This window comes from Apostichopus japonicus, chromosome 21 (assembly GCF_037975245.1).
Source record: "Apostichopus japonicus isolate 1M-3 chromosome 21, ASM3797524v1, whole genome shotgun sequence".
Classification (NCBI taxonomy): domain Eukaryota; kingdom Metazoa; phylum Echinodermata; class Holothuroidea; order Aspidochirotida; family Stichopodidae; genus Apostichopus; species Apostichopus japonicus.
In genome coordinates, this window is record NC_092581.1 from 4,333,151 (window position 1) to 4,356,569 (window position 23,419).

At 37.8% G+C, this 23,419-nt stretch overlaps 1 protein-coding gene across 3 annotated transcripts in view; it reads left to right on the forward strand.

The window, feature by feature from the left end:
• The window catches only part of LOC139962440 (uncharacterized), a 73,865-nt gene extending 51,006 nt beyond the window's left edge, over positions 1-22,859 (forward strand). For all 3 annotated transcript variants that reach the window (XM_071962390.1, XM_071962388.1, XM_071962389.1), the window contains exons 19-34: positions 324-439; positions 847-965; positions 1,476-1,594; positions 2,557-2,698; positions 3,129-3,211; positions 4,508-4,669; positions 5,433-5,576; positions 6,227-6,296; positions 7,571-7,678; positions 8,864-8,973; positions 9,929-10,043; positions 10,322-10,459; positions 11,038-11,228; positions 12,320-12,617; positions 13,721-13,882; positions 15,688-22,859. In XM_071962390.1, coding sequence (XP_071818491.1) covers positions 324-439; positions 847-965; positions 1,476-1,594; positions 2,557-2,698; positions 3,129-3,211; positions 4,508-4,669; positions 5,433-5,576; positions 6,227-6,296; positions 7,571-7,678; positions 8,864-8,973; positions 9,929-10,043; positions 10,322-10,459; positions 11,038-11,228; positions 12,320-12,617; positions 13,721-13,882; positions 15,688-15,864 — 2,254 coding nt within the window. In that variant the 3' untranslated portion in view covers positions 15,865-22,859. The remainder of the gene's footprint in view (positions 1-323; positions 440-846; positions 966-1,475; positions 1,595-2,556; positions 2,699-3,128; positions 3,212-4,507; positions 4,670-5,432; positions 5,577-6,226; positions 6,297-7,570; positions 7,679-8,863; positions 8,974-9,928; positions 10,044-10,321; positions 10,460-11,037; positions 11,229-12,319; positions 12,618-13,720; positions 13,883-15,687) is intronic.
• The last annotated feature ends 560 nt before the right edge of the window (positions 22,860-23,419 follow it).

Here is a 23,419-nt window from a genome sequence, read left to right on the forward strand (position 1 = left end):
GCTTAGTTTCCATGACGATGTCTATCTCTATTCTTTTCTGCAAAAATATCTGAAGAAAATTGTAGATTTATTATGTAATAAAACAGGCCATTTGGATATAGTTTTCACCTAGCGATGCATAAAATTTGACAAAAGGATGCATTAATTTTTACAAAATTTTGATACAGTCAGCTTCCAGAATATCTGATATCAACAACCTGCTTATCAAAGAGATTTAAGTTTTACTAATGGATACACACAAAATCGTAAGGATTTTCATTCCCAACATTTCGGTCCTGTAACAATTTTTTTTCCCTTCTTCTTTCTGTCTCTCTCTCTGGCAGACATGATCCAGACATTCTGGTCGGGTTTGAAATCCAGCAACTGTCCTGGGGTTATCTCTTTGATCGTGCCACGGCACTAGAGATAAAGCTCTGTGCCAAGATATCACGACTACCAGGTATGGTTTATACTTCACAACTAAAAAATCTTTCGACGCAAAAACCAACGATTCTAGTGTTTTATCATCAAGAGACAAAAAAGTTCATAACCTTCAAAAACTTTTTTTTTTTGGAAAAATTTTAAACACTAAATTTTGGCCACGGCAAGTATGAGTAACTTGGTCTTGCACCAGGAACTAACAGTATAAAACAGAAATCCAGTAAGCCCAGATTACCAGTATAGTATATGGGGGAGGGGGCAGGAGGGTAGGGGAAGGGGGCCTTTATGAGTACAGATAACTTTCCTAGAATACAATGATGATTAATAGACTCACTAACAGTCTACTTGCCCACACTATTTCTACATTGCAGTTTAAGAGACTGGTCGTTATATTCGTATCGCATGCCTCTGTGTTTTCTTTACCAGATAACGAAAGAGAGAGTCATTTTTCATCTGAAAAGGACGCATACGGTGCGAATCACACGTCAGAGGTGAACATCGCTGGAAGAATCGTCCTCAACATCTGGAGATTGCTGAGACACGAGGTATTGAAGATGTGTTCCTATTGGCTGCCCGTTGCCATGGGCAACGTCATTTCAATCGTCTTACAATTATACTCGAGCACAGAACAGTCATATCGATATTTGTATGTCAGTTGCATAATGGTTCCATGTTAGATTCTTTTCCGAGCAATTATCAGCGTTTTTGTGTATAGACTGTGATCCCGTGAATCACCTGCTCGAGACATACCTAGAAAATAATATATATAAGACCTCGGCGGTCGTAGCTTGTGTTATGCTTGACCTACCCATCGCAATGAACTCCATGCCTCTGTACCTTGTTCCATTGACAGTCTGGACTTTTTCAAGTCTAAGCTCAAACAAGCATCTTTCATATTGCCTTCCGCTAAATGCACTTTATAATAAAGCACTTTTTAAAGCACTTTGTTTAAAGTGCATTGGAATGCCCTGCATATTTTTGCACTAAAGATATGTATTATTGTATGTAATGCAATGTATTTTCGTTATTATTTTCTTCTCTCTTCTTTTTCGTAGATTGCACTGAACGTCTACACCTTTGAAAATGTGGCATACCACGTACTTCACCAGCGGGTGCCTCTCTTCTCATTGCAGGATCTCTCGGCTTGGTACGATCATCAAACTCATCTACTCAGGTGAGACGATTGATTGATTGATTAGATAGGTTGACTATTGACTAATTTGAACATTTATTTCTGTCATATCCCGACCTATTCAAAGAAAACCAAGACTTATTGATTGGTTCAATATTGGTTGATATCTGCTGTTATTTCTATCAGGTGTTGATATGATCTTCAAGCTTATCTGCTCGAGTAATACTATGACTGATTGATCAATTGATAGATAGGTTGACTATTGATTAATTCGTGCATTTATTCCTATCGTATACTGATCTATTCAAAGAAAACCAAGACTTATTGATTGGTTCAATATTGATCGGTTTTTGCTGTTATTTCTATCAGATGTTGATTTGATCTTCAAGCTAATCTGCTTGAGTTATGTATGACTGATTGATTGATTAATTGATAGATAGGTTGACTATTGATTAATTTGCATTTATTTCAGTCATATTCTGACCTATTCAAAGAAACCAAGACTTATTGATTGGTTAAATATTTATTGCTTTCTGCTGATATTTTTATCAGATGTTGATTTGATATTCAAGCTAATCTGCTTGAGTAATACTATGAGTGATTGATTGATTGATCAATTGATTAGATAGATTGACTATTGTTTAATATGTGCATTTATTTTTGTCATATCCTGACCTATTCAAAGAAAACCAAGACTTATTGATTGGTTCAATATTGATTGGTTTTCACTGTTTCTTTCTATCAGATGGTGACATGACTTTTCAAGACAATCTATTGAGTAATACTATGACTGATTGATTAATTGATAGATAGGTTGACTATTGATTAATTTCTGCATTTATTTCTGTCATATCCTGACCTATTCAAAGGAAAGCAAGACTTATTGATTGGCTTTACTGTTCTTACTAGATGATCTATTTGAGTAATAATATGACTGATTGATTAGTTGATTGATTAATTGGTAGACGGTGTTATGACCAATACTATGTACTTTGTCTTTCCAGATGGCGAGTGGTGGAACATTACATGTATAGGGTCACTGGCAACTTGAAGATTCTAAAAAAACTGGATCTGATTGGTCGAACAAGTGAACTGGCCAGGGTCTTTGGAATCGAGTTCTTCTCTGTGTTGTCTCGTGGATCTCAGGTAAGAATAATAATAATAGCTCATTGCTGAATGAATTCACAGACTTGCTTGAATTATTCAAGTTTCCCCGGAACTTTCAAGCATGTGCAAACCTGTTAAGCTTGTGCAAATAGTTTCAAGCATTTGCAGGTGATCAAAAATGTGAACTCTGTTCTTGATTTTCTACATTGGGACAGTTACTACATCTTCTTATGTTTAATTGGATTTGTTTAAAAGCTTAGAGAAATAGAGTTATTTTTATTTTCATCTTTGCAACCAAACTGTCTTAGAAATGCACAATTTCACTCACATCAAACATAAAAGTTTGTATTTAACATCAATGAAACTGATGGAACGAGAAAATACTGCTTTTGATATCGAAAGAAAGATTGCGCATTCTTTCTGAATTGTTTTTGGAATTTCATTTTCAAAATTTGATTCCTTTTTATAGTATCGTGTGGAATCCATGATGTTAAGACAGGCCAAGTCTCAGAATTTTGTGGCTATTTCTCCGAGTGTTCAGCAAAGAGCAGTGTAAGTATTTAGGTCAGCCACGATTAAAAACCACAATCTGATTGGCTCCTCATAAATTTCAATGACTCTGTGTAAATTTGCAGGGTATTTTTAATATACAAATTCAGTGACTCGATAAAAATTCCAATATTCCCCCAAATAACAATTGCCAGTTCCACTCCATAAACTACTTGAAATAGCGCCACACGTTTTCAATAACCCCACACACTATGTTACACATGTTATTGCAGTGTCTCCATGTTATCTAGTGCCTCCCATAAACTACTTGAAATAGTGCCACAAGTTTTCAATCACCCCACACACTATGTTACACTATGTAATTGCAGTGTCTCCCTGTAATTCAGTGCCTCCCATAAACTACTTGAAATAGTGCCACAAGTTTTCAATCATCCCACACACTATGTTACACTATGTAATTGCAGTGTCTCCCTGTAATTCAGTGCCTCCCATAAACTACTTGAAATAGCGCCACACGTTTTCAGTCACCTCACACACTATGTTACACTATGTAATTGCAGTGTCTCCCTGTTATTCAGTGACTCCATAAACTACTTGAAATAGCGCCACACGTTTTCAGTCACCTCACACACTATGTTACACTATGTAATTGCAGTGTCTCCCTGTTATTCAGTGACTCCATGTATGCACAATAGTGCCACAAGTTTTCAATCATCCCACACCCTATGTTACATCAAGTAAGTTTGCAATGACTGCACATATTCAGAATGACGGCAACTAATTCCAGCATCTCCATATGATTTTGATGAATTCACACATTTTCAGTGATTCCACACTATCAATCGTCGAGCAAATAATCCCTGTTGCCCCACGTAATTTCAGCAGCACTGCCCGCATACTGGCAATAGCTGCACATAGTCAGTATGAAACCCACATATGTCCACATACGTCCATAGTCCATAGATGTTCCACTGTAATTATTAACTAGTACATAATTCATACTCTTGAAAGTTGAATGGATTTCTACATTTTACTATTAATACATTCGTATGATGAATATTCAGTTTGGTACTTTTTATCAGCTCACTCTTCACCGTGTCTAGTGGAGAGGTAATACGTGATAGCGCACATTTTTGGACAAATTTTCCTGATAGGTGGGGAAGGAAAGGTATATATGTGATTTTGTGATAAAAAAGCCCCTCACATCTTGTGTGATGTATCATAGTGTTCTTTCCTGTGTCACAACATATGAAGATATTAAAATGAGAGTTCATCTACCAAACAAGCTCAGCATCACATTGATTGTTATTTTAATCCTGTCTTGTTTGCATCTTCCAGGATGAAAGCCCCGGAATGTGTCGCCCTAATACTGGAGCCAGAGTCGAGATTATACGAAGATCCGGTGATAGTCTTGGACTTCCAGTCACTTTATCCGTCCATGATGATCGGCTACAACTACTGCTTCTCCACCTGCCTCGGCAGAGTCGAACACATCGCTAAGTATGTTCCTCACATATTTCCCCCAAAAAAAACCCTCAAAATGCTGGTTTGATCTTCCCCACCACTCCTTTAAAGATTTAGTTGTTAAAAGCAGGAGAGAATATGCCTTTGGTCCAAGCAAGTGGTTTCCCAGGGTAAAATTGCCTCTTTGGTTAATTAAGCTTTTTAGCCTTCAGGTGAAGGGGTTGAACGGTTGTTGAGACAGAGTTATGCAAATATGATCATTTTAATATTTGTATCATGCAAGCTCACCCTCCTCCCTCACATTCTCTTTGTACTCCCTCTAACTTTGCCTCCTCCTTCACCATCCATCACCTTACCTTACCCCCCCCCTCACCTTTCCTAACTCTCACCTTCCCGTACCACCTTCACCTTCCCTTGCCCCCACTTTACCTTCCCTTGCCCCATTTCACCTTCCCTTGCCACATTTCACCTTCCCTTGTCCCAACCCTCACCTTCCCTTACCCCAACCCTCACCTTCCCTTACCCCAACCCTCACCTTCCCTTACCCCCACCCACCCTCACCTTCCCTTACCCCAACCCTCACCTTCCCTTACCCCCACCCACCCTCACCTTCCCTTACCCCCACCCTCATCTGCCCTCACCCCTTCACCTTCCGTTGCCTCACTCCACCTTTCCTAACCATCCCTCACCTTCCCTTACCCCTTTCATCTTCCCTGACCTCCACCACCTTCCCCCACACCCTTCCCTAATCCTTGCCTCCCCATCATATATTGAGATGTTGTTTTCATCTTTATTGCAGAGGAGGAGAGTTTGTCTTAGGTTGTACAACTCATTACATCCCACCAGCTCAGATAAAAAAGTTGCTGGACTCTGGAGGTCTCCACGTTTCTCCTAACGGTGTGGTATTTGTGAGGAAGCACGTGAGACACGGAATTCTGCCTAGGTACGTAGGCATTTCCAGGAGGAGGGGGAGCAGGAGGAGGGGAGGCGGGGGAAGCAGGAGGAGGGGAGGCGGGGGAGGGGGTTAGGGGAGCATCAATGCTCGTTAAGGATCATCTGCCCTGTCGCTTATTCCAGTGACCTCTCAAAAATGTTTTCTGTTAGTTTTGGTAGTCTGTGTTAGAGTTACAACTCGGCTGCTCAAGGTATGAAAAAGAGAAAAGATGTAAACTTGCTTGTCCAGTGCAAATGTATGAGTAGGAAATGTTAACAACATGAATGCTATCAAACTGCAGCTCCAAATATAAAAGTTTTAGTCACTCAGGAAATCAAAAGGTGTGAAGTCGTAATATGCCAGATGGCAGCGTTCCTTTAAAGTTTAGTTGGAATTACACCAAAACATGAAATGTAAATGATGCAAAAGTTTCTTGCGGGACGGAAAAAATGGTCAAAGATGATTTTAGTTACTCCCGAGGTTCTAACAGGCTACTATTTCACAGGTTTATATTAAGTGTTACTTCTTTAGCATGTATTTTATGTGGTTTTATCATGGAAGAAATTACGTTGAGGCGACAGAAGTTTGACCTTATCTTTAACATTTTTCCACCGGCCAATTTCCTTTTGTAGCATTTATTATTGTTGATTTTGTTGCAGGATGCTGGACCAGATTCTCAAGACTAGGATTATGGTGAAAAAAGGGATAAAGGACCACAAAGATGACAAAGTAAGTACCTTATTATCATCACATTAAGACAATAAATCAGATTATATGGGAAAGAAAATTAATTTCCATGAACAAAAGAATGCATTACCTTCCCATATCTTCTTCACAAAGCAAGAAAGAAAAAATTCCTACGGATATATCTGATGGAAAAATTGCATTTCCCTAAGGATAATTCCGAGTGAGGGTGTGGATAGTGGCATCAGAAAGTTGAATGATGGTTAAAGGTTAATTAGTATGTCTCGAATAGTGATTTTTGTTAATGAATATGCATGAACAATCAGCACAATATAGATAAAGTAAGGATAGACTACACTGGTGTCCTTAGTGGGACCTATACTATCATAGATTACTGCACTGGTATCCTTTGTGGGACCTATACTATCATAGATTACTGCACTGGTATCCTTAGTAGGACCTATACTATCATAGATTACTGCACTGGTATCCTTTGTGGGACCTATACTATCATAGATGACTGCACTGGTATCCTTTGTGGGACCTATACTATCATAGATGACTACACTGGTATCCTTAGTAGGACCTATACTATCATAGATTACTGCACTGGTATCCTTTGTGGGACCTATACTATCATAGTTGACTGCACTGGTATCCTTAGTGAGATCTAATACTATCATAGATTACTGCACTGGTATCCTTTGTGGGACCTATACTATCATAGTTGACTGCACTGGTATCCTTAGTGAGATCTAATACTATCATAGATGACTACACTGGTTTCCTTAGTGGGACCTATACTATCATAGATGACTACACTGGTATCCTTAGTAAGACCTATACTATCATAGATTACTGCACTGGTATCCTTTGTGGGACCTATACTATCATAGTTGACTGCACTGGTATCCTTAGTGAGATCTAATACTATCATAGATTACTGCACTGGTATCCTTTGTGGGACCTATACTATCATAGTTGACTGCACTGGTATCCTTAGTGAGATCTAATACTATCATAGATGACTACACTGGTTTCCTTAGTGGGACCTATACTATCATAGATTACTGCACTGGTATCCTTTGTGGGACCTATACTATCATAGATTACTGCACTGGTATCCTTAGTAGGATCTAATACTATCATAGATGACTACACTGGTATCCTTTGTGGGACCTATACTATCATAGATGACTGCACCGGTATCCTTTGTGGGACCTATACTATCATAAATGACTGCACTCCTGTATATTATCACCAACAGCACTCTTTCTGTTTGTTTGACTGTAACACTCTCTCGGTTCTGTTCTGTACAGGTCCTTCAACGAATGCTGGATAACCGTCAACTTGGACTGAAACTCATTGCTAATGTCACCTATGGATACACCTCGGCGAGTTTCTCCGGTAGAATGCCTTGCATTGAGGTATAAACCTTTCTCAAATCGACCACTCTATCTTTAATTTAGAAAGTGAGAAAGTGCAGTCAAACGGCAGCCTGGTGGTCTGGCGAGTCTCACACAAATCAAGTCTTTATACGACTTCATAATAATTGCACCTCATGTAGTGAGATGTGTATGCCTTCCACTCTCCTTTTCTTGGTGATTTTAACGCCACAGAAACTCTATAGTTATCTTACAGTTAGTAGCAAGATCTAAATATGACACAGAGGAAGAGCTTTTAACTTTGACAAACCAATCTACAGGTGTAACTTGTTTTGGATTTGTTTTACCATATGGAAGACCATTTGAAAGAAAGAAATCTGTTAATGCTACTACACGTATCGTTTGTGACAGGTTGAAGCTCTTATCCTCAAATCTTCAGATGGTAGGGGCTCATCACTTTTTTAAACCACAGCCTTGATCCTTCCAATTAGAGCAATTTTACAGAGTGGTTTGGAACTAGTGTTTGACTAGAAAATGATCTCAGATATCTTCGGAGCAATCTCGAAAGGCTTTTGCGACTGCTCAAACCGTCTGATATTTTCATAGCATATCCTGACAATCGACAAATGTTACAGATCAGGGGTTCCGCAACTGGGGTGCATGAACCGCCAGGGGGTGCGTGAGTCCATCCCAGGGGCTTTGTGAGACGTTTCTGAAAGTCAAAACTAGAGTATTTTTTGTGGTACTAAAATCTGATATATCATATAATTTAGTAATGTACAAAAGTCGTACCTAATCGACAAACTCTTTTGGTGTTCCATACACATATGTTGCCATAGTAGTACCGTACCGTGCATTTGATAAATAACTGAATTATGAAACAGACACAGGTCGCATGACTTTGGTGAAGTTGGTGTAAGCATGACAGTACTTCGTGAAGATAAAGAGCTGATCTGATTTTGAAAGTTTCCAAATAAATATTTGTTCATCTCTTGTTTTTTTTTTCATAACAATATTACACTATGAACTTGATCTTTTACGAAGCACTGTTATGCATATTATAGTATAATAATGACTCAGACCGTGTCTCGAAAAGTTGGGGGTTCGTGGACAACTCTGACATCCACAGGGGGTTCGTGAGGGATAAAGTTAGGGAAACCCTTTTATAAATGATGTTTGATAATTTGTTACCATAGGATGTGTAACCAACTAGCTGTTCTTTCGCAGGTTGGAGATAGCATCGTGATGAAAGCCAGAGAAACACTGGAACGGTCAATCCATCTGGTAGAGAACACCCCCAAGTGGGGAGCAAAAGTGGTTTATGGTGATACAGACAGGTGAGATGATTGATCCATTCTTGATCATCCACAAAGCCCTAATATCAAGTTACCATTTTTTTCCCTTTCAAGTCCCATTCAATGTTCCCTTTCTCTCCATTTTACTCTGGATGGATCCAGTCATCGTTTAATTCATTTCACTAAAAGTAAAAATACCTTTTTAAATTTTCCATATTTTTCCAGATTCATGTTTTTTTTCCACTCGAGTTAAGTATTGCAATATTTTTTAACAAATTTCTCAGTGTTTAGCAATTATTACGATCCTATAATATATGGAAATATCTGAAAACACAAATACACTTTTTACTCTTCATCCGGTTGCATTTCTGAAGATGTTTTTCATGTCCCGTCCAATCTGCTCGGGTCTCACCCATGACCCTCAGAAATTCACGTCACCAGGACCCCCCCCCCATTCCTCCTTGTTGAAGTCTTGATTTTTTTAATGGAAGTATATTATGAAAATGAAAGTACATTTCTTTCTTATCCTCTGATTCTTCTTGGCCCAACTATTATTGACCCTGGGGCCCCAACTTACCCCCCCCCCTTCCCTCTTGATTATCAGGCATATTCTCTAGTGTTAGATTTCTGTACACAGCATGATTTTAGCCATTCAGACAAAAGTAACCTTTTTTTTAAAGATTTTCTACCAACCTAATCTGAACATCATTATTCGTCATGTTCTCATGCTCAATGTATGCTGATTATGAATGCTGATTTTTTTTTAGTTTTTTTTGTATCTTGATTTTCAGTTTTTAAAAGGAAAAATGATCAATACTGAGACTTGTAATGGAAAATGACTGTGGAAAAGCGAGGGGAAAAATAACAACAGAAAAAATGAAAATATAGCTTTTAAAAATAATAGAAAACATCTTTCTACATTGAAGAGTATTTTACTAGAATTTATAGTTCCAATGCCTTTTTATTAACATTTGTTTTTCTCTTACTTTCATGTTAGTATGTTTGTAATGGTGAAAGGTGCTACGAAGGAGAGAGCCTTTCAGGTCGGGAAGGAGATTGTCGCTGCCGTGTCAAAGGTCAACCCCAAACCTGTCAAGCTTAAACTAGAAAAGGTACCGTGTACATTTATTTTGGTGTTTTTTATAATATTTCTATTTATTCCCATAGCTTGCCTCCTGGGTCGTGTTTTTTCTTCAGTTCTATTATCTTGAACGCTCTTTGTGTCAGTAGTCGTTTTTTTTTTGCACTATAATAGAGAAAGTCTTATAACGGTGTATGAGCTCGCTTCAGTCGAAAGTCCCTCCAACGATGATGAAATGGACAATAATTTGTTAAGTCTCTGTTTTTTTTATGTTTTTTGTTTTTGCTTCGTTTAATTTCAACCATGCAGGTCTACAAGCCTTGCGTACTCCAGGCTAAGAAACGATACGTTGGGTTCAAGTACGAATCGCCGGATCAAGTCGAACCGGAACTGGAAGCTAAAGGGATTGAGACGATCAGAAGAGACACTTGTCCAGCCGTGGCCAAGGTATGTTATGAACAGATCGTAACCCTCATCCCTCATGCACGTAGGATATCTAAGCAAACATTTGACCAAAGCATTTGGACAGCTTGGTTTAATTTGGGGTTAAAAAAGACGGAGGGTAAAAATAATGTCACTTGAAATCACAAATCATTCCATCCCACCATCCATCCTTCCATTCATCCCACCATCCATCCATCCCACCATCCATCCCTCCATCCATTCATCTATCTACCCACCCATTTATCCATTCCACCATCAATCCATCCATCCCACCATCCATCCATTCACCCATCTATCCATCCCACCAGCCATCCATCTATCCATCCCACCATCAATCCCACCCACCATCCATCCCACTATCCATCCCACCATCCATCCTACCATCCATCCCACCATCCATCCATCCCACCATCCATCCATCCATCCATCCAATGGTAATCAGTGTGTGGTGTTTTGTCACATGTTTTTCTTGTAAATTTGTAAGCCTTTGACAGTAAGTGCCCCATAACAAGGGGGGAAGAAGTTTGCAAGTCTTGACAATTATTAACACTAGTCTTTTCTTCCTTGTAATCATCTTCCAGATTTTAGAGAAAGCCTTGAAGATTGTGTTCACAACTCAGAATATATCTCAGGTGAAACAGTACGTACAGAAACAATTCCAAAAGATTGTAGACGGTAGGATCAATCTCCAAGAGTTGGTCTTTGCGAAGGAATATAGAGGGCGGCAGTACTATAAGCCAGGAGCTTGCGTTCCAGCCTTGGAACTTACCAAGTAAGTATTTCTCCCTCCGCCCCCCTCCCCCCACCCCCTTCTTCTTTCTATCCTATTTTGTCAATTTAATTTGATCTTTTTTGTTGTCAGGTTAAATTTAATTAAATTATTATAGGTCATTTAGTTTTGACTCTTTTTTTTGTCAAAAAGATTTCATTTTGATATTTAGCAGTATTTAAATTTAAAACTTTTAAAACATTAAGATCATCTTTTTGAAAGGTTCAAATATAAATTTGATGTCTTGTAGAATAAATACACTCAATACTTGAAATTTACTTTTGAACTCAGAAGGCCCAAGGTTGATTCTCTTTAGCACAAAATACAGTGTCCGATTGCCGAGTATATTTAGTATGTCTTTACCTTACTGTACTTCTGGAATATGGGAATCCTTTAACTACCTGATCCCTGGACGGGATCATATGATCCTGGATATGATCCTTCATCTCTTGGGGTTTAGAATGTTCTCGGATGTTTGTGTGGTACTCTCTGCAACAAATGGTCGGAAAGGATGGTCTCTTACTTAAAGGGTGTGAAGACTTGGGCGCACTGCCGGTAATCTGACCTAGTTTCAATGAGGTGTAACAGAAGTGTTAGACACCACCATCAATGCCAAAAAATACCGTCGGTAATTAGATTCTAGTGTACAGTCAATACATACAGCTACGGTCAATACCCACAACACAGTGTACATAGCAGCGATGGACATCTCAGGTCTAGATAAAAGATAACAAGGTATCACGTTTCATTACTGTCTGCATTTTGTAGCGACATAAAAAAACTTCACTTGCAGTTAACTTTTTCAGAGGGCGGCACGCGGTTTGGGGCGAGTCTTCAGTGCCTTTAAACATGAATCGCTCAGAGAGTTAAAGCGCTGAACTGGTTTGAATCTTCCTCTAGACGAGTGTGATTGATTCTTTCATATTTTGTTTCGTTATTATCTGTCCTAGCCGATCTGCCAATGCGGTATAGAGATATTTCCACGGTACATGTCAAGTATAAAAGTGTAGCGATTTTGATTGTCTCTTGCATCGACCAATAAAAACGATGTCGCGACTCTTCCTCTCAAGTACATCTCTTCTCAAATTTCTCAGGCGTAGTCTTTCAGTGGACAGAAGAGCGGAGCCAAGAGTAGGGGAGAGGGTACCCTACCTCATCGTCAACGGTGTCCCCGGTCTGCCCCTGATCCAGCTGGTCAGGCGTCCAGAAGAGATGGTCTCCGACCCGTCTCTCATCATCAATTCCACTTACTACATCACCAGACAGATCATCCCTGCTCTCAATCGTGTCTTTGGTATCATGGGAGTCGAGACGCTCCAGTGGTTTCAAGAACTGCCTCGGACGGTCAGGGTGTCCATGGCACCCACCAATCTGAAGAGCAATGCACGGAAAGTAAGTAACCAGGGGAGAGGGGATGGGGGTGGGGCAGGGTGTGCATGGCACCAACCAATCTGCAGAGCAATGCACGGAAAGTAAGTATCGGGGGGAGGGGGTGGGAGTGGGGCACGGTGTCCATTGCACCCACCAATCTGCAGAGCAATGCACGGAAAGTAAGTCGGGGGAGGGGGTGGGAGTGGGGCATGGTGTCCATTGCACCCACCAATCTGCAGAGCAATGCACGGAAAGTAAGTATCGGGGGGTGGGGATCGGGGTGGGGGATGGGGGGTTGAATGAATGTCGAGGACAACAAATCAGAAGGTGGCTGACTAATAAAAAATGAAAATCTACTTACATGAACATTCTGCTGAGAGCAAAATGTCAGCCTTTTTTTTCTGAAGAATTAAATTTTACAAAGCAGTCAAAGGTTTAAATATGAAAGTCTATGTATTTTCATGATGTTTCTCATAAAAGGAGATTGCAAATGTAAGAGGACAGATGGCAATGCTATTTGCTAAAGCAGATATTAACAGTCTTGAAAATTACATATGATACTGGAATCTTGGAATTTCTCTGCCCGGAGTGGTCAAGGGGTTACTCCCATATTGCGGCCGAGTTTGGTGATTACTTCTAAATTTCCTCATACTGCGTCATTCAGACTCTGATGTCTGTGTAGTACTTATCCCCGTTACGGAAAACGGTCACAAAGTTTGGCAATCATCAGGCAAGTAGGGTGTGGTTTAAGTCTACCGAACTGCCGTTACCGAGACAATAAGTTCTCTTGTGTCGTAAAGCAAACGTCTATCAGATATGACCAAACTGTTACCCAAGGTGAAAAGATGTATAACATGTTTTGTAAACTGCTACATAATATTTCCAGTTGCTTGTTTAAAAAAAAATATATAAAAAAAAATACCAAAAAAAACAAAGAGTGCTTCCTTTTGGAAATAGATAAAAAACAATTGTTTGGCCAGAACAGAATTTGAAACTGTGACCTCAGGATGACATTGTCCTGTACTTTACTGACTTAACTGTATCTGGTCCTCAGTTGGTTGTCATCCTTTTATATAACCATTTCTTTCCTGTTTTGCTTCTTTTTGGTTTTTGGTATCTATCAGGGAACCATCAGCCAATACTTCTGTAGTTTGAACTGCGCCATCTGTGACCAGCTGACCAAGACCGGCCTCTGTGACGACTGCAGACGACAACCACAACTGGCTTCAGCCGTCTTGAACAGAAGAATTCAGGACCACCAGAGAGCGTGGATACACTTAACAAAGGTTTGTTTAGTCAGAGCATTGCAAAAACAATATCAGAAATAAAATTCTAGGTAGTTACCTATTTCTAAGGGTCTTTCGAAAAGCCATGAAAACAAATTTCAAATCCTATATTTGTTTTCCCACTACAGTGTAGGGTAATAATATAAGCAAAAAAAATTATGATGCTAAATTATATATATCATTTTCCCTCTGTTTATTCCGATTGCACGTAATTTTACAGTGATTCTTAAGCGACAGATACAGTGATTCGCATATTTACATTTATATCGCGCCTGCACCTTGCAGCGTCCCGACCGGGAAAAAAGAAACACATAACAACCGAAGCCGAAGACGAGCATATAATTTTTTGAGTTTAAACAATACTGGAATAGACCTTGGTAGGGAATGAAAGCTTGTAGTATCAAGTCGGAGAAATTCACGTCATTTTTCCTAGATGTAGACAGGCTAGATTGAGCTAAAATAAATATACAGAGTTAAGTTGTGAAAGGAAGTGTCCTCAAATGCCCTGAAGGCTTTAACAAAGTTGAATACCCTCCCATACAAGGAAAGGGACAAAAGAAAACAAACAGGGAATAGAACAGGAAACGAAAGGAAATTTCTTTACGTATTTTTATTCTCTTGACGTATAGTGACGGAATGAAAGGCTTGAGGGCATATCTATTGTCACGATAAAGATCAGGAACAGGTCAAATATGTTCACAGTCGTGGGGGAAAAGTCCTGCAACTTTTGGGAGAAGTGGTAAACAAACTGCCAGCAAAACAGGCTGTTATTAAGTTTAGGTACATTTTTGGACTAGGCTATTTTAACTGCTCAGCCGAAAGGTAATGGCCAGAGTTTTTTGAGGTGGAAATGGATCTCTTACTTTATCAGTAAATCATGAGAAAAAATATGTGTGAAAAATCTGTGGAATAGTTTGACGTCGGACAGCTTGAGTGTAGATTTAGACGGAAGACAAATTAACCGGTCTGTCGGTCATAAAATAATTACTTCACAGTCACTTTTAAGCCCAGAGAAAATGATGAAAGGTTCCACCTAAGTAAGGTTCAAACCTCACAAATTTCTTGTACGCTTTTTTGTCAAAGATCACACCGACAGGTCACACACGGTTAACTTGTAGATTATGCACGAGCCCAATCATCATCATTACCATCGTTGTTAATGTGTAATGGAGATGACCGGGATGAACTCCTTCCCTAAACCGCTGAGAGAATGTTTGATTCCATTTTGAAGATGCCACAGGTTAAATGTTCATGCAGACACTAAGGCTGAAGAGTTGAGCAAGTCTAAATGTAACATAGATAGTCATATGTGCTTCAATACTTTTATGATTTCATATCATCTATATTATAATGTCAAGTTTTTACCGTCAAGACTGAATCTAAAATATCGAAGCTCTTAAACATGACTCTAATGATTGGTGTCGGTGTTAACACTGGTTACATCCACTTTGAAAAAATGAAAGAGAAAAGCCAAAAACAAGAAAAGAAAAATATTTCAGAGCCTAGTGGGAACATGACATCTCTGATATACAAAATGACATCTCCCCAGACACAATTTTTAAACTCTCAAACGAAGCAAGAAATTGTTTACATTTGCTCTTTGCGTGGCTCGCTTGCATCACAAAGATCTCTATCATATAAAGCTAAAGACGATGATTCCATTTGTGTCTTCTTTATCCACAATCGTAAGATGTTTTAAGTTGAAATAATTCATGCAACGCCCCTCCCCCTCCCCTCCCCTTTCCTCAACTCCCGCTAGCAAAAAGAAAGTCATAATCACAAGAATCAACCCATCTCTGTTACAGATCTGCAGAAGCTGTAGTGGTTTTGCCGAACACGAGCCGAGTTGCATCTCTACGGACTGCCCCATAAGACACCAAGTAGCGAAGACCCTCCGCAAGATGAACTCCATCCCGCATCTCGTTCAGCTTATCCGAGATGTCCCTGCCGACAGCAGCCAATCAGGTTTGTTGCTTCTATGAAAATAGCGAGAAGGAAAGACCAAAAAAAGAAGGGGAGAGATTTGGGATATTTTTTTTTCAAAAAACAATTGGCTCATTGCTTTGAAGAAGGAGAAAGAAGAAAGGCAATTTGTGTGGAGATGGAAGGAATGTCTACCACAGAGGATTGGAAAGTTATCAGTATTGTCCTTAAAAATGTGCTATAAACGTTGAATAATAGTCATTGGTATGTTTCAATTTCAACAAGTGCTTTACCAGCAGGCCTGAGACATTTTTAATCAATTTTAAAAAGTCATCTGATTTTTCAGAATAAATTTTTGCCAGTTTTTTTTGTAATTTATAAATATTGCCAGAAAAGAAATTGTCACTACATTTAAAAAGATGATGATATTGAAGGTGGAATTTTAGTGTTGATATATCATAGTGCAAACTTATCAGGTAATAAAAGTAGTTACGTACACACTGAATACATTTATTAGTCTCTTCTAACAAATCTTCAGTCGCCGGCGGTAACATGGAGAAATCAGAACCTACAGGAAATTGCGTTTGAAAGACCTCTAGCAATTTTAGCGTTTGAAAACCTCTAGCAATTTTACCGTACGGACATCTTAATGTGGTCGATCCATTTTGAATGCATTGTTATTAATGATGTATTGTAAAACATTTCTTGAGGCCACGAAAGTCTTGATGAATTTCGGTTGACTTTTAGGCTGCTTCCGAGGAGCTGGCCTAAATCTCCTGTCTGTCCGCTAGACTAGCTAGTCCAGCCACTTCAAGTAATGAGTATCGGATTTTTAAAAGGGTCATTTATCAGGAAATGAAAGTGGTGTGGAAGACTACCTGGACTATTCAGTGGTCAGCGACATAAAAATATCGAAAATTAATTTTGTACCAGCGTTTATCCTTTCGGACATTTTCTCTCTGCTGAGATTGAAGGAAATGCTGGTTACATTTGTGACAACGTGTCGATTGGATGAATTCATAATAGCAAGGATGGGTTAAAAGAGAGAGAGAGGAAATCCTGTAAAGAAACTGCCTGTTTACCACCCACATAAAAAAAGCTGTAAGGTTTGGATCCAGGCAGAATCTCCTTCGAAATGCAAAGTGGTCTTAAAAGAGATCAGAAAACTCTGTAACGTTCCTATACTCGTCTGGAATGTATGTACCAAAGAAAGACAAAGGTTGCTTTAGACCAGGGACCTATTTAATAGATCATACTAAAAGATTCACACTTTTGTGAATTTAAAAGACTTGAGTGTTTTTAAGTTTTATTTGGTATTTGCATCCGGAAGTTTGTTATATTTTCTTATTGTAAATATCCCAATAACCTTTCAAAATCTTTCAAACCTATTGCAACTGAATGGAGTGAGATGCTGCTGGAAAGTGACGGATGTGTTTTAGATGGGGGGAGGGGAGGGGGAGGGGTGGGTTGAGGAGAGCTGCACGACTGGGCACATATATGGACAAGATGTATGTGCATTGGTTTGGATGTTAATAGCAACCAGCAATAAATGGCTGAAATAAAACGAAATAGTTACACATATAACGATAATATAAGTATATAATTAAGATTTAAATCAACTCGTGCAAAAAATACCCCTTTTTTTGTCTGCATGTTGTGAAGTAATTTAAGATGTAACCTTTTTTTCATTCGCTTGTTCATCGCCATGGTATTACAGTTGCATCGTGATAATCCTGTAAGCAGATTGGTGGTCTGTGTCAGGTAAATTTTGGTCATGTCATAGAATCTTTAAAAAGAAAATTAACAAGCCATAGTTGTCAAGGAAAAAAGGCCTTTTTCGTAGACAGTTTTTTTCCCCTTTCATTTTGGAAACTTTTTACAAAAGTACGTCCTGTTGTCATTGAGCGGTTCATTTGTGTCTATTGTGAGGTGACTCAAACGACGTACGCTGTGGGGTCGATGCGTCTTTTGTTTATATACCTTAGTAATCACCCAGCGGCATAGTTTACAAAGGAAAATATCTTTCTGCCATAGTTGTACAGTCACAAAATACTACTGCCAATAAACCTGTGGTGGATTTTATACTTTAATGTGGTAACTTCATTCAGTACTCTAATATTTAGTAAAGCAATAGTTTGCAGATTTCTAACGGATAGGGATCATGTGCCACTCGTCGCCTATCGGAATATTCCACTATCGAGTAGGGGTGTTTTGTATCTGTGTAGAATCTAAAACAATCATTATATTGACGTTCTCAATTTGTTTTTGGGAACGACTCTCACATCTCTAACCTAACTTTATTTAAGTGAATTAATATTATTTATAATTTTTTTTTTTTACCATTATTTAACTTGACGTCAACCTAATATCGAATGGTATAGTCCAAATACGACAACAGGCAAGGAATGGGACATGATTCATGGATGAGCCATTTTGTCATGAAAACACATTTTATCTCCATGACGACCAAGGAAAACGGGGAAATTTCCAAAGGTTTAAATTCATTTAGGTTAGAATGATTATCGATAGTAAGTTTTGCAAAACACTTAATCCAAAACATTTGTCACAATAACGTCATGTTTATTTTTCATCGTTTGGTTCTCTACACTGATCATTCAGTGACATGTTAAGTTAATTAATTTGAAATATGAATTATATCAACAGTAACAAAATCCACAATGATAACAAGTCGGTGCATTTCCAACGGAAAGTTGGAAATGAATACAAGAGAAAATTTAAATATCGTTCCATTCAGAATGCAATATTCCGCTGCCCCTCTCCACCCAACCCCCCATTTCAGCCAACCAAGTAAAACATCAAGCCGTCGTGATGGAACTGTTTTGATTAGTTATGGGGAACAACCTTGCCATCTATGAGAGGGATATTGGGGTTCAACCTTGCTATCTGTGAGAGTGGATAATGTTAGCAGAATTTTGGTATTATTTGGCTGCAAAAAAGTAAAAGAAAAATTAATAAAACATGAGTGATTAGTTCTATTTTTTTCCTATAATCATTCCCATTAATAGCCTGGAAGGCACCTTTAAAAGACGTACTACATTGATCAGCTGTTAACGATGATTTATGATCGGATATTAATGTTTATCTTCATCTATTGTTTATTGATGTTAAGTAACTAAACCAAACAAGTGTTCTTTCAAAACTTCATACAAACAGCTGAGCAACCTTGGTTGACATCCAACACCATTCGTCCTTTCGCAGATATGCATCGGAAACAAAAGTTTTTTTGGAGGCTGTGATCTGTATGTTAGACTAAGTAGTCCAGTCGTTGCAATTAATTAGTCTGCAATGTTTCTAAAGGTCAATCCTGAAGATTAAAATTAGTAAGGAAACCTGAAGTTTTTTTGAGGCCACGATCTTTATGTTAGACTAAGTAGTCCAGTCGTTGCAATTAATGAGTCTGCAATGTTTCTAAAGGTCAATCCTGAAGATTAGAAATTGGTATGGAAACCTGAAGTTTTTTTTTGAGGCCATGATGTATGTTAGACTTAGTAGTCCAGTCAATTCGATTAATGAGCCTGCGATGTTTTTAAAGGTCAATCCTGAAGATTAAAAATTGTTAAGGAAATAGAACCTGAACTGCTGTTGTGTTCTTAAAGCTGCAGTTATAAATACAAACAGTACAAAAAAGAAAGATTTTAGAACATAATGTAAAAGTATTTAAAGGTCAATAAAACAAAAAAACAATTGTAATAAAAAGCCAAGCAATGTCTTACTTAAACATGAAATAACTTTCCATAGATTGCATATATTTGTGTATATTTATATATTGCACTGAGTTTTTATTTCTTGAGGTAACCATACAGGGCTCAATTTTGTATCGTATAAAACAGTAATTTCATATTTAATAAAGCAAAAACTACTATTATTTTAAGCTCTGAAAATACTGACAAAAATATAGTAACAAACAGACCAACTTAAATATAAATTAATGTCTCTAAACCTTTTCTACTATGACAAAGGCTTTAGATTTAAATCCACACCTGAGCGTGATTCATTCGTAAGTCCACAACATTCACACTGTGTACAAATGCCCTCTGAATATCAGTTTTGATTGTGAGGTAATGGAGGCAAGTGGTCCCTCCCCCACCCCCACCCCATCCCCAATCAACATCACCCCGTTGCTCTTGGCCCTTTGGGTATTGCCCAACTGGGCATTCTCGTCAAGGCATACAGTATGCATGTCAAGGATGAAGGTGGTGTACAACTGTTGAACTTTGTTCTGACAGCCGACTTTACATAAACCATAAACAAGACCCTTAATGTTCATCTTGTGAAATAATTTATGATATTTGACTACTGTTGTAGACTTTTGGGTTGCTATAAATAACATATTTTTGTTGACTTGCTAAATATTTTTTTTTTATGGCCTCTGCGACTTTTATCAAAAACCTATAAACCATTTACGTAGGCCATCGACACCAATTGGCTGTCCAGAGGTCGAGAAACCAGTTTTTAGGGAGGTCATCATACCATTGTAGGCTTTTTCAACCAACTTTATCGAACAATGCCAGTCTCGTGTTGGTGACATATATATTTGCCTTACTCCATAGAGATGTTTTGCTATGTTACAGTTTGTGGAGTTGCAATGAAGAATGTTTGTCCCGTGGTCTGTTCTCTTGCTTAAAGAGAGGGCGACAAAACAAAACAGAAAAATGCTTGTTTTACCTGCTGTATTAATTAAAGCAGGTCATGTAAGCATTATAATACTTGTTCTGTTTACTTCTCCTTTTTTTTCATGTTTCTTGTCTTTTTCATGTTCAATATGTACTTTGTAATATAGTTCTACCGTTTTGTATATATATATTACATCTTTCTGTTCCTAACAATTGCCCCCTCGTCGGTGGCTCGGGTACCCTGGTGCCCTCATCGAGCAAGTCTGCCATGAAACGTCCCGGGTATCATTCATACGAACATCGATTGTAATCAATATGAAATATCGAAATGTCACTTCTAAAATTTTGTTGATCGATTGAATAGTAGTTATGCAAGTAATTAGTGATTTTTATGGATATGCTTTTTTGTATCTTTACAAAATCTTTGTAGTAATCACATGCAATATGCAAACAGAAACATGTTCAACTGTTCAAAATGTCTTAATTTTTTTGCTCTTTTTTAAATCACTGCATGGGAATTTATTTGAGACTTGTTAAAAGATCATGTGTGAACAGTCTTGATAATGATGTCAGAATTAAAAAAAAAAAGAATAGTTAACAGTAGTAACATAAGTTTGCCAAATGTAACACAAAAATGCATTCCTCCGCCTGTTCTGTGAGCTTTTATCATACATTAATTGGTGTCCTGAAAATGATAGAACATGGAAGCAACTTTTGCAAGGGTCCGTAATATATTGTATCAATTCTGGTACCTCTGTAAAGTATCAATTCTGGCATAGATTTCTAGTATCGGTATACAGTATCAATTGTAGTATATGGTTTATGGTATCGATTCTAGTGTCGAAATATAGTATCAATTCTCGATATATAGTTTCCACGGTAGTGTTGGTATATAGTATCCATGGTAGTGTTAGTATATAGTATCAATTCTAGTGTGGGTTATAGTATCAATTCTAGTATCGGTTTAAAGTATCAATTCTAGTGTTGGTATATAGTATCAATTCTAGTATCGGTTTATAGTATCAATTCTAGTGTGGGTTATAGTATCAATTCTAGTGTCGGTTTGTAGTATCAATTCTCGACATATAGTATCCATGGTAATGTTGGTATATAGTATCAATTTTAGTATCGGTTTATAGTATCAATTCTAGTGTGGGTTATAGTATCAATTCTAGTGTCGGTTTGTAGTATCAATTCTCGACATATAGTATCCATGGTAATGTTGGTATATAGTATCAATTTTAGTATCGGTTTGTAGTATCAATTCTCGACATATAGTATCCATGGTAGTGTTAGTATATAGTATCAATTCTAGTATCGGTTTATAGTATCAATTCTAGTGTGGGTTATAGTATCAATTCTAGTGTCGGTTTGTAGTATCAATTCTCGACATATAGTATCCATGGTAATGTTGGTATATAGTATCAATTTTAGTATCGGTTTGTAGTATCAATTCTCGACATATAGTATCCATGGTAGTGTTAGTATATAGTATCAATTCTAGTATCGGTTTATAGTATCAATTCTAGTGTGGGTTATAGTATCAATTCTAGTGTCGGTTTGTAGTATCAATTCTCGATATATGGTATCCATGGTAATGTTGGTATATAGTATAAATTTTAGTATTGGTGTATAGTATCAATTCTAGTATCAGTTAATAGTATCACTTCTAGTGTCGCTTTATAGTATCAATTCTCGATATAGTATCCATGGTAGTGTTGTTATATAGTATCAATTCTAGTATCAATTTTAGTGTCAGTTTATGGTATCACTTCTTGGTGTATATAGTATCCATTGTAGTATCAACTTATATAATATCAGTTCTATTATTTGTTATATAGTATCATTTCTGGTAAGGGTTATGTAGTATGGCCTTCTTGTTTCAAATTTTTGTATACCCCGTTATTGATGCAAACATCCAACATACGTTATATATCAATATTTTGTATCCATATTTTATATCGATATATGGTATCTCTATTCTAAGTATTGATCACTCTTTAACCTCAAAACAACAAATTTGGGGGGGTTTATTCTTAAAAACTAATTAATTTCCCTATTTATGGCATGAGATCTCAGTCAAAATGAGGCACAGCATAGCCTGACTCTTCACATGATTCATATACTTGCCCCAAACAAAAGAAAACTTGGGATTTTTAATATGTTCGTTTGTTTTACTTATTTGTTACCATGGTGATTGGACTTGTCGTATTTTGTGCAAGTGAAGCTTTAAGTCTCCTGTGGCACATTCCACTGTAAATATCTATATTTTTTTTCCGGGTAGAATTGTACACATTTTTTTTTTCTTATGTATATCGTATCGTTTTCCTGTATACTGTCTTTCATATGTATAAAATTTATTATAATTTTTTAATTCATTCATGTAAGTAACTTTATGAAATGAAATAGACCAAACTCAATTTCCTCAGTATCGTGTTGTTATTTGTGAGATGCTGACATCCATTTCTGATCCTATTTTCTCTCATTACTATCCTATCCCAACCATACCCAATCTTTTGCTACCCTACCCTACCTATCTTATCCTACCATACGTTAACTTACAGTACCTTACCCTACCCTAACTTAATTTAACCTACCATATCCTAACTTAATTTACCCTAACCTAACTTACCTTATCCTAACTTAATTTACCTTACCCTAACTAATCCTACCCTAACTTACCCTATCCTAACTTAATTTACCCTACCCTAACTTATGCTACCCTATAGTATCCTAACTTAATTTACCCTACCTTAACCTACCCTAACTTACCCTACCCTGCCCCTATCCTAACTTAATTTACCCTACCTTAACCTACCCTAACTTACCCTACCCTGACCCTATCCTAACTTAATTTACCCTACCTTAACTTATGCCACCCTATAGTATCCTAACTTAGTTTGCCCTACCTTAACCTACCCTAACTTACCCTACCCTGACCCTATCCTAACTTAATTTACCCTACCTTAACTTATGCTGC